The 12,416-nt window shown below is 33.3% G+C and overlaps 1 protein-coding gene across 4 annotated transcripts in view; it reads left to right on the top strand.

Annotated features, from left to right (window-relative positions):
- Positions 1-12,416, top strand: part of PAM (peptidylglycine alpha-amidating monooxygenase) — a 284,680-nt gene that overhangs the window by 221,749 nt on the left and 50,515 nt on the right. For all 4 annotated transcript variants that reach the window (XM_082836780.1, XM_082836779.1, XM_082836778.1 and 1 more), the window contains 5 exons: positions 206-286; positions 561-637; positions 944-1,047; positions 6,991-7,175; positions 8,242-8,307. In XM_082836780.1, coding sequence (XP_082692906.1) covers positions 206-286; positions 561-637; positions 944-1,047; positions 6,991-7,175; positions 8,242-8,307 — 513 coding nt within the window. The remainder of the gene's footprint in view (positions 1-205; positions 287-560; positions 638-943; positions 1,048-6,990; positions 7,176-8,241; positions 8,308-12,416) is intronic.

Here is a 12,416-nt window from a genome sequence, read left to right as displayed (position 1 = left end):
GAAATAAAATATGAGGGTAAGGGGTTCTTAACTCATCTTAGTAAAGTAGCTGGCACATAATAAGTGCTTAATATCTGCTGAGTATATGTTTACTCAAAACCCCCATGCTTAGCTACTTGTGAATACTCTATACATACTTTTAGTCAAGAATAATGTTATTTTCCAGTTGAATAGTGACTTTTTTCTGTGTTTCCATTTCTAACAGTGGTGAATTCTGATATTTCATGCCATTATAAAAAGTATCCAATGCATGTCTTTGCCTACAGAGTTCACACTCACCATTTAGGTAAGAACTTTAAACTACATATTAGATGATATACCACTGTCCTTGCTAATGCTATAAATGTAAAATGTAAATTATATTTGACCTTAAATCTGTTTCAATGAAAGAGATTTTGTGCAATACCTTGAAATTCTGCATGTTTTTTGATCATATTGTTTTCATGAAAATGCCTAGCATTTGGAGTTCTGAAAATATTCATATTTTATTTTGAAATAAGAAAAATAATGCCTTTTACTTTTCTAATACCTTATATAATTATAATTTGTGTTCATTGCAGGTAAGGTAGTAAGTGGTTACAGAGTAAGAAATGGACAGTGGACACTGATTGGACACCAAAGCCCCCAGCTGCCACAGGTGTGTAGAATCTAGTACAATTTTGAGAGAAAAAAATATTAATCAGATAGTAATTTAAAAAACCTCATAGAGCCCTTGTGAGTTTCTCTAGGATCTAAACATCTCTAAATCTACCTTTACTGTATATCTAAGTTGTGTATAACCTCTTTTCCAACTTGATGGTTTCCTTATCAGTTCTCTTAATATTTCTAAGCAGCGTGGTGAAGTGTGTGTTCATCCTCTCTACCCAGGGTGCCCCAAGCCTCACGTTATTAAGGCATGTGCTTCTGGGTTTTAAATGAATCATTGTATTTGTCTTCTTTGCAGGCTTTCTACCCTGTAGAACACCCAGTAGATGTTAGTTTCGGTGACATACTGGCTGCAAGATGTGTATTCACTGGTGAAGGAAGGACAGAAGCCACACACATTGGGTATGATTTCACAAATTCCACTATTTAAAATGATTTTCATTAGGACAAGGCATGAGTATAGGTGACAGTTGTCTTTGTGAATGAATGGCAGGCACATTTTTCTCTATTATGAACAATTACAACAAACTTTAGCATTTTATGATTTTAGAACTGATTGATTTAGATAAACTCCAGAACATGTGCTTACTTTTTCATGCTTCCTTTCTTCCTGCTTATTCAAGACCTTCAGGATCACACCTCTACATATTATAGTTGCCACAAGAGTGTGTATTACTTCCTGTACATCTTAATAAAGAAAAATGTAATGATTATAATTTTTTTTTCTCAAGTGTCCTTTTGCCCTGTGTTCAACTTTAGGTGATTATATAGGTTTTGCATGTAGTGGTGGCCCTTAATTACTCAGAACCATTGATTTTTTTCTACCTGTTAAAACTTTTATGTATTCATTGTTTTCCAGATAAGAAACCAAATGAGAATAATACTATGCAGTACCTTTTCCATAAGAGAATGTTGAATTTTTAAATAATTTTCAAAATACTGAGCTGCTTTGAAATAAGTATACTTTATAACACCAAGTAAATTTTTCAAAACACTATGAATTGTTTCAAAAAAGGTTTGCCTAAATTAAAAATGAAAGATAAAGTCTCTTATCATTTCTTTCTGTTAGAAAAGAACCAAGGAGCCTCCTTTCCATATTAAACTAGGTTATAAAATATTTATGATGCCACCTAGAAGATGGAGCTTTAAACCACTTATCTTTTGATCAAAGAGAAGTTACAGAGAATAGGCGTCTGAAAATATGCATTAGATGCACAGAAGATGATTCTTATGATGACAACACTAGCTGTTGGTTGTCAGGGGAAACAGAAAAGGTACTGATGCAGGTAAAAGAAAAAAAAGCATTCGAGATGGTGGAATAGGACTTTTTAATGTCAGTCTAAAAGGGTTTTGTATTAATAAGCATCAATTTTAAGGCTAAAGATAAAACAAATAGAAAAAAGTCATCAAGTTATATTAAATAAGAAGTTTTTAACAGCTTTGCTTTTGGATGACTCTGATAAATTTGGGAAGGAGACTTGAGTAAAGCAATAAAATTACTGAGTTACATAAAATGGTAACAAAAGGACTGACGAAGTAGACATAATTAGATTTGAAAAGTCTAATAATTCACTTATTAACAATCTTTAAATACATGAAGTGTAGAGCCTCTGGAACTTAACTTAAACGCCATTGGTTATTTTATTAACCTTTGAAATAGGCAAACAAAGGAGTAAAAAAACCCCTTTCAACACATTCTTTGTACTAGCTTACAAGTTTAAGTGTGGAATAAGTAGAATATTTTTGCTTAGAGGTTCCTGTACAGTTTTGGAGGGCTTGTAACTTTGGCCAGATTCTATCCTTTGAGTATCCTCTGTGAGGCAATTATCAGCCATAGAAATTAATGACTTGTTATAGTACCAGGATGAGAGGCCAAAGTGATCTCTAGGGGCCTCTTTCAGTTTCATGAGTCCAGAATAATTCTAGTCTTTTTTAAAATGTGCATTTTGCTTTAAAATAATACCCTAAAATGACTATACCAAACTATCTTTTTGTAACTCTCATGTGGACTAAAGAAAATGCCACTTTGTAAATGAAATAGAAAGAAATTACAGGAAATTAACTTATTGGGTGAATCCATATTCTGAATATTTAATTTAAACTAAGGAAGCAGAAAATTTTGAATAAACTTAAATATGAATTAAATCCTCATAATAATGTAAAGCATTCTTATAGCACTTAATATACTTTTTAGTAATAACAATAATGCATCTGTTTTGTAAAGTAAAAAGTACCACCTCCATAGGGTACTATAGAATCACAATTGAGAATGTAACCAGTATAAAGAGAAAACTAGTATTTTTATGATGTCTTTTAAATTAAATGATACTCTGTAAATCTCCTCTCTCTCTTCTCTGTTCCCATCTAACCCCCAACCCACATACACAAACATGTACTCCCACTGGCACAGGTTTGAGCCCTGAGCATGAAGCTGACTTAAATACAAGTCCCACTTACCCAAAGGTCATATGGGACCAGCAGATGCCCCCTTCAAGCACTGGAAGAAAAATGGGCTTCAAGTTTTTTACCTTCTTGTTCTGCAGCCACCTGGAAACTAGGTTTTACTGGAAAATTGTACCATCAGTGGCCTACTAGGAAGATTTTCACTTGAGTGATTCTTCTACCCAATCCTAGCTTAACTCTATTAAGCTAGAAATTTTAGGACTGGAGAAAACTTAGCTTAAGTAGAGCAATCATAGTTAACTAATAAAAAGCCCTTAAAAAACTAGGGACAGATTTTTCCATACCAGGGATTCATCTCAAAATATAACCATTAAAAAACAGGTGAATTTAAGACAAATTATGTTAATAAATTTACTTAATGGTAACATTTTAAATCCAGATATATTATGTTTCTTTTTAAATTGTAAATATGAGTAATATATCTTAGGCAAAGTTGTGCTAATGTATATATTGACAATATAGTACTAATTAACCTACCAAGAAGCAATATTTTCTACCTGACTGCATTACATATTTTATATTAAACATGATGCTTCTCTAAATTCATTTCAGATGTTTAGTCAAGTTTAAACAACAAACAAACAAAGAATTTAATTGAGTCAGCCAAGTAAGCTAATTAAGTCAGCTAATTTGCCTAAAAGTGTATATGCTAAAATTTTAAATTAATTCTTGAGAATTGGTAGGTAATATTTACCAGTTTGGTCAGTTTGTTGGTGATATTTTTCATTTGGGACCAGTTATTTCGTATACATATGAGCAGGTCTAATAAATACTTGTAGTTACCAAGGACAACAGTTTAATCAGCATTTAAAGTGTATTATATGCAAATAAAGTTATATGATCAATAGCCTCTTAATGTACAAGTTTTAAAGTACCATGAAACCTCTTAAGAAACAATTCAAAGCTTTGTAAAATAACTTCTTTAAAGTTTTCATATTTCTTTCCAAAATTAGTCTTTCACTGTCATTGGTTATTTTCAAGTCTAGCACCTGTTCATATTTCTTTCCAAAATTAGTCTTTTATTGTCATTGGTTATTTTCAAGTGTAGCATCTGTTGAGTGTAAGGGGCAGGGGCTAGGGATGAGGGAATCACCAGAGTGGAGTATCACTGTCTGAAACATAGTCATGGTGTTCCGTAATATTTGGGTTTTTATAAATGATACATTTCACAATATTTGATACTTTCTTAAATGTCAATTACATATCTTTATAATATGAAATGATATATTTTTATAAAAACCCTGATAGATAGATAGATAAAAGAAAGATAGATAAACAGATAGACCTCAATGTTTTTCAGAAATGCTGTAAATTGAGTTTGTAATATTGACCTGACTCAGCAGTATGATGTATTAGGGGTAACAGGTTATGCTGTAATACATTATAAACATCTGTTAAGATAGATTGTTCCTTCTTCCTCATTCAACATATATTTATTGAGCATGTACTATTTTCAGGCTCACCAGACTTTGTCAGATTTAAAGCTAGCCTATATAAAAGAAGTAGTTCTCACGTAAGCACCTTATTATGCATGAAGAGGAAAGAAATGCACCACTGTAATTTGGGGATATAGGTGATGCCAGCCATCATCATTTAGGGAATCACATTGGCATTAGGGAGTGTTGAAAGGACCATTCAGCAGAGCCAGCGCAGAAGTCTGAACACAGTGTCCCTCCATACTTTCTCATGTTAACAAGCATTAGATTGACAGAGTTGCATTGCATATGTTGTTCTCTATGGAGAAGAAGGGTAGATGTATCACAGTTCTCCCTTAGGAACATAGAAAGCAGTTTGGTTTAAAGTCAGATATTTTTTGGGTGAAAGAAAGATGAATGTGGAATAAAACAGGCACACCATGTTGCTGATACTAACAATGATTTGAATCCACCATGTTTAGGATATGATAGTTTCTGTGTCAGATAGGAACTCAGAGTTACTTTGACTACAAGTTCAATTATAGATGGAAAGGAATAAAGTATGACTCTTTTCTTTTTCTTCAGCTGTTTAATGAAATTTTCTTTGTGATTGCGAAGATTCTTAAATTGTTTAATCAGCTCAATATTGTATCATAGAGTCAATACCTTAAATGAGCTATATTAGTGAGCTGATTAGGCTGTTTCACAAAATCACATGTGTTTAGAGATGAACATGGGCATGACATTCCCAAACAAAAAATATAGAAGGATCTATCCATTGGTTAATTGCAAGTTTCATTTATTACCATACAAATTTATTCAGTTTTTTTCCTTTCATTAATTTGGGAAGGTTTCATTTTGCTTTCCCTCTCTGCACAATGATTCAAGGTTTTCTAAGCCAGGGCCACATCTTAAATTACTTTTCCCTCATTTCACTCTCTTGATCTATACCTTTTTCCTCATTTTGAATGAGGGGAGAGTGGATAATATGGTGGGAGCTCTGGCTTATTACTTTGGCACCAGCCATTCCTTTTATAGCACATAATTTTCTGACCAATTCCAAAGCTGCTAAAATGTAATTCTTAGCAATGGCATTTTGACACATGAAGATGTGTGTAGTGAACAGGTGTTTGCTTGGGTTTGCACTTCACTCTTTGCTTTTATTTTATGGGAAAGGTAATTACACTGGCAGGTATCAGATTCAGAGAGTGAGAAGACAAATTATTTTCAAAAGCACAAACGGAGCTTCCCATAACAGGGGCTCATTCCTGTGGTCTCTCGGGCTCTACATTTTCACAGCTTAGAGGAACCACATCCCTGTTTGGAAAAGATTTTTCTTTTTTTTCCTTCCCTTGCTGATGTCATTACTGTTGCTATGGAGAGGAAATAAGTGCCGCATGACATTGCTGGAAAAATCAACACTGATGTATTTCTGTATGGCAAATAATCCATTTCAGAGCTTGTTTTTTTATTAGTAGAGGCTTGCTAAAAATTGTCAGAACTAACACCAAAAAGGAAATGTTGCTTTGCCCAAACCACGCTGGTATATAAAAGGTGGTTTATGTGAAGGTGTACCTAGTAACCCATGTGAATTGAGGAAGAAGAAAACATATTCTATAAACTATTAGGCATGATTTATATTATTCGGAACTTTTTCTTGGAAATGACCACCCCACTGATTTAAAATCTATCTTTAACATTGAGTTATTCAGTTGTACGGCACTACCCCATTCAGGTCTGAGCCCTTAGAAGACATTAGGCCTGGTTTCATTTTGTATCATTCCTCAGGCATTCTTTTCTTCCCTGCTATAGAAGTCAAGGTGCCAAGTCAGATAACAGAGATAACGTTTATGATGTCTTAGTATCAACACATGAGTCTTGATTCATCTCACCCTGAGGAATAGGCAGTTAACCAAAACCAAGATCCCTGACTCTAAGGGTTAAATGGAAAAAGCCACTTTTATATAAACTTGTAATTAATATATGGTGTTTCTGTTGAACTGTTCTGAATTTTATTGTTATTAAGTAAATAATTAAGATTTTCCATGAGAAAAATACTTACTCAATCTATGAGTTTTAACAAATAGAAGAAGGACTAAAGAATAAAAGGATTTAGAAGAGGAAAGAAAGCATCTCATTGCAACTGAAATGCCATTACCGTCAGTAGTATTTGGTGATATCCATGGAGTGACTGCAAAAGAATACTCCATTATTAAGTGGAAATATGCCTTTGACAGTGTGCTTTTGATGTTGAAAACTGTGATGGGTTTTAATGAAAGCTATAAAATAAATGTACAATATTTCCATCTTTGAATCCATTGTTGGAAGATTTACCGGTTGCATTTTTCTTGCATTAAGAATGTGTTTTATGTGAATGACTGATTTGTCATGTCTGTGGGTTTTTTTGTTTGTTTGGTTGGGGTTTTTTTGGGTTTTTTTTTTTTTTATTTTTTTGTTTTGCCTGCAGTGGCACATCTAGTGATGAAATGTGCAACTTATACATTATGTATTACATGGAAGCCAAGCATGCAGTTTCTTTCATGACCTGTACACAGAATATCGCTCCGGATTTGTTCAGAACCATACCACCAGAGGCCAACATTCCAATTCCTGTGAAGTCTGATATGGTTATGATGCATGGACATCACAAAGGTAAAATTGGTGTTTAATTTAAATCAACGTATGATTTTGTATTTTATATTTTCTTATGTGTCTCACTTGACTATATGATTAATGTTTAAAATCATCCTCCTTCTGTCAAACAGTCGCATATGTACACATAATCTGATTCCCTCTTTTCCCTCTTTATCCTCTATCTCCCCTCCTGACATTCCCCCATCAAAACAGTTAAAGTGAAAACTCTCAACTAGTGATGAAACAGATTCATGTGAGACCATAAATGTAGATCTTTCATTTAATTTGTGTTTCTAGTTTCCTCGTTTCATTCTTCCCATAACCAGTAATGAATGATTCAGTTTATGAATTTATACACCATGTTCTAAAGAGTGCTACAGTTTGCCAATGAAAATGGTTATCATCTCCGACCATACCCTAAATTATCTGTTGAATGAGTCTTCAAGCAAAGAACAGTTCTTGATTTACGAGGCATTACTAGCCTTAGTCTTTTTGGTCTCATTCTCTAAATTGTTCTTTAATTTACTGTTCATCTGCAAAATGGTCATATTGATTGTCACTTCTTTAGTTTAAAATTGCAAAACCCACATACTGTTTTATTGGAGGAAGTATGCTGAGACTTTACTGAGTATTACAAGTTCAGTCTTAATGCCAGAACTTCTTATTTCTTTCTATAGGAAATTTTATAAAAGAAATTAACATAGCAATCAGGTCATTTATAAAAGTCATAATATATTTATAAAATGTACCTTAAAATGTTCTGAAAATATCCTAAAAATATTACTAGATTCAACTTTTAAAAATACAAGCAGTTTTATTAATGCATCTTTAAAATTCTGCATCATTTATATATTACTGAAAGGGTAGTTGATCCAGTTATTAAGTCAGAGTCTGGTACTTTGTAGTTATGCTAGAGTTTTTTGTGAATTAGAGCATTTCTACCATATCAATTCATAATACTACTGTTTTTATGAAATACAAGACCCTGAAAATATTTTTATGTTGATAGCATATTTCCAATAAACTATTTAAAGTATGTAATATATACTGCAAATTTATGCTCAGGTCTTTTGATCCTTTACAGAAACAGTGAATAAAGATAAGACTTCTATACTACAGCAGCCGAAACGAGAAGAAGTATTAGAACAGGGTATGTATGCTTACTTCTGTAACTAGGTCTATAAAAGTATTCCTTATCCAAATAGGCAACCAAATTTTAAAGTTATTGAGGTATTTTAGGTCTTTCTTTATCAGCCTAATACCCTACATATTGCTGATTTTATATAATACATAATTCATGAGAAAATGGTCAAATGTTGCACTTTGGCTTTGAAAATAAAAGTATTAATGTAATTTAGTCCCACTAGATTTTTCTGTCTTTGTTTTACCTTATTTAATGTTGTAACTTTTATATATAGTGCAAGTAAGTGCAGATATAATCATTAGAAACAATCAGTGGGCTGCTTTTGAAACCTTATGACCTTTAACATTTAAATTCTCGTATGTTTTGTATGGTGTGTTCATAACTATATTTGAGGTTCAAGAAAAAAAGAAATTAAGAATTAAACATATCTTGCCTCTCTTTTAAGTCATTCTTCTCTGCCTTCAGTTAAGGTAGGCGGGATTATCATCTTATGCATTTGTAGTTTTGTGTTAAGTTGCCATCTGATGAGTTAGGAAAGCTTCATTCTTCCTCTGTTCTGTTTATTTAAAGTGGTAATATTTGATGTTGTAGGTCATATACTGTATGTGCTGGCACTGAAAATTTATTCTCCTGAATCTTGCTTTCTTGCCAGTTACATTGGAACATAGTACTTTGTGTTAGGTGTTGAAGTATGTTATCAAGTCGTTTTTGGCCTAGATGTAATATATTTAAAAGCATTAGTTTAATGTTAATGCAAACATGCTTCTATTAACAACATAAAGTGTATAGGAAATAGATAGGATTTTTCTATTAGCAACTTATAGAAATTTGTGACTCTTTGGGTATTGTAAACCACTATAGGAATTATTCAAAATGTGTTCTGTTAAGTCTATGTCAAAGATAGTACTCTTGCACTAATAGTATTTGCAAAATTAAAAACTCAGACTTTTTAAAGGAAAAAAATGCATTCTGAAAGGAGAATAGGGTAAACTATAATATAAAAGTTTTGAAATTATATAGAGTATGTTCCATAACATCTCATTCTAACAAAATGGCTTAAAAATAAACTTAGCTCGAAGTTGTTTCTATTTTTGTATTAAGTCAAAAAAAGGGAGATGATTTTATAGTGAATAATTTATGCTAAGTGGTTCCTACTGAACTATTGAGTATGACTTAAAATAGCTAAATTTGTCAATCCTGTGTATATAATTTGTAAGGAAGTCAATAATTGTAGCCTAAATATAGTAGTTTTAAGTGTTTACTATAACTGTCCAGAAATTTAATCAGACTTAAAGTGAATTATTTTGACATTGCACACACTGTTTGAACTGTATGTCTTTGGAATAATTGGAGTCATCTTAGAACACATTTCCAAATACCAACATATGTGGTACAGTGTGGAATGAGATCACCATTTAGTAGGTGCGGCTTGTAAAATTTTTCTATGGAAACTGAGGCTGGACTTTTTTCCTTTTGAAGTTACATGAGTTGATCAAGAAAGACATTGAAACCCCTGAAAGATTAGAAACACGGAGGTTTTATTAGCAGAGGAACCTTAAATATTAGATTTAATCTGTTCTTTTCAAACCATAGGATTTTAGATGGTGTCATGTATGCCTAAAAACCAAATCCTTTAATACACTTTCATATACTGCCATTCATTTACCCTTTTATGTTTGATAGCATATACATATAGTATTAAGAAGCTTAAATATACCCTTATATGTTTATTGATATATTGGGCTATATACCCAGTATAGTCTTAATGGTTTCAGAGAAGAATTCTGTGGATACATAAATTATTTTCCTGTAGTTACCATTTTATTCTACTTATGAATAAAAATGCTATAAAGTGATTTAACTTGGGAAGAAAAAACCAGTAGTCTGACTCAATTTTCATACTGCAGAAAATAGGCTGTGGCATTCATATGTTGAAATTAGTAGGTCCATCAGAATGTCACCTCCTAGATTATGTGAAGACAAATACCTCACCAAAAGCTATTTCAAAGACCATTGTAGCCTCTCTATTATTCCATTAGTCCTGGAATTTAAAGAGAAATATAGAAATATTCCAAATGCATATTTGTACACATAGTTTATTTGACTTGCTAGTTAGATCAATCTATCTCCTTGCAATACACAGGGCAAATCTACTCATTACTGAGAGAGTATCCCATTCTTCTCAGAGATGTTTGTTTGCACAAAATGTCTATTTGTATTCATTCCCTGGGATGTTAAATTGACCAAGTAGATGATAGGAGGGCTCTAATTATTCAAATAAATTACACGATGTAGGCTGATTTTTAAAGAAATCCCTCAGACTTAACCCTTTGCCTTATTTTGGTATTCTGGCAAAAACAAGTTATGTTCAAGTACTCCTCCTGGTTGTATTGACTCTTTCAATATTTTAAATATCCGATACATAAAAGCCCTGAATTATTTCAGTTGTGCTAGCCATAAACTAACAGACAACATCTATGTTGGTCACACAGGATATAAAACTCCCATTGGAAATAGAACAGTTGAGGGGCAGGGAAGAAAAGACCCAAAACATAAGAGGACATGTAACCAAAGGCAAGCTCTGTACCCATCAGTGACTAAATAATAGAGAAAGTTCTACCTGGATAATACAAACAATATTTTTTTTTTGCTTCCTGTCTTAATACATTGGCAAAGCAGGCAGGAAGATAAAGGTCATGATATGTCATAAATGCTGTGTTGGAAAGAAGGGATGACCTTTACTGAGGTAGTAAAGAAAAAAAGAGAGAGAGAGAAAGACTTATAGGCCATAGGCTGAAAAAAAGAAATGTAGCAGTGCCACAAATGGACGGGAAGTAGTAGGTACCTCCAACATGGAGAGAAAAAAAAAAACCAAAGCAAACTAATAATCTATTTAACACAGGTTTATCTAATACTCTATTTCCGCAGGAGAAATGTGTGTTTTATTTCCTTTGAAATTCTTACCACTAAAATTGCTAGCTATTAATTTTCACCAGAATATTAACCTTGACCAGAAGTTAACTAGTTTGAAAGAGCCATCTGAGTTTTGTGTGAATCCATGTAGAATTGCCCACCCTGTGCTTACTCACAAGCACACTAACCTGCTGCAGCATCCTTGTCTGCCTTTGCTGCCTCTTGAACAAAATTTGGCCGAAGGCAAATGTATCTCAGACTCTATCTCAAAAAGTATAATTATGGAGACACCAGAGGAACCTCATTATATGGACATCTTTACCTATCAGGTTGTCCTGGATCATGCAACAGTGGAAAACATTTTTTTTAATAAATTTATTTATTTTATTTATTTATTTTTGGCTGCATTGGGTCTTTGTTGCTGCGTGCAGGCTTTCTCTAGTTGTGGCGAAGGGGGGCTACTCTTCGTTGCGGTGCGCGGGCTTCTCATTGCAGTGGCTTCTCTTGTTGCAGAGCATGGACTCTAGGTGCATGGGCTTCAGTAGTTGTGGCTCGCGGGCTCAGTAGTTGTGGCTGTGGGTTCTAGAGCGCAGGCTCTGTAGTTGTGGCTTGCAGGCTCAGTAGTTGTGGTGCACGGGCTTAGTTGCTCCATGACGTGTGGGATCTTCCCGGACCAGGGCTCGAACCCATGTCCCCTGCATTGGCAGGCGGATTCTTAACCACTGTGCAACCAGGGAAGCCCAACAGTGGAAAACATTTTAATGAGGCTTTAATTAAATCTGCAGAGATTTTTTTTAAATAATGCTTATTAGAATTTTTTAATCATATTCATTATAGAATATATGGAAGTTATAGAAAAGTATTAAGAAATAAACAAAAATCATCCATAATCCCCAGAAATATGGGTGTATATGTACACCCTGTGTGAAATATATATTTTACATATATATGTATATTATTTTTAAAATATTTAGATCATAATATATACACATTTTTGTATCTTCTTTTTAAAATACCGTATCTTGAATATTTCCTCCAGCTATAAAAATTATTGGCATGCAGGATTTTTAATGACTGCATAATATGTGTATATTCCTGCCCATAGTGCTTTGAAAATAGCCTATTTGTCTACAGGTGAGCTTAGGTGAATGAGTTGATTATGCCTGCTTCTATGCAGAAAAACACTAATGGCTATTCAAAAC

Source organism: Leucopleurus acutus (assembly GCF_964270905.1).
Source record: "Leucopleurus acutus genome assembly, chromosome: 3".
Classification (NCBI taxonomy): Eukaryota; Metazoa; Chordata; class Mammalia; order Artiodactyla; family Delphinidae; genus Leucopleurus; species Leucopleurus acutus.
Note: the sequence above shows the minus strand (reverse complement) of the source record. Positions and strands in the feature narration are given on the sequence as shown.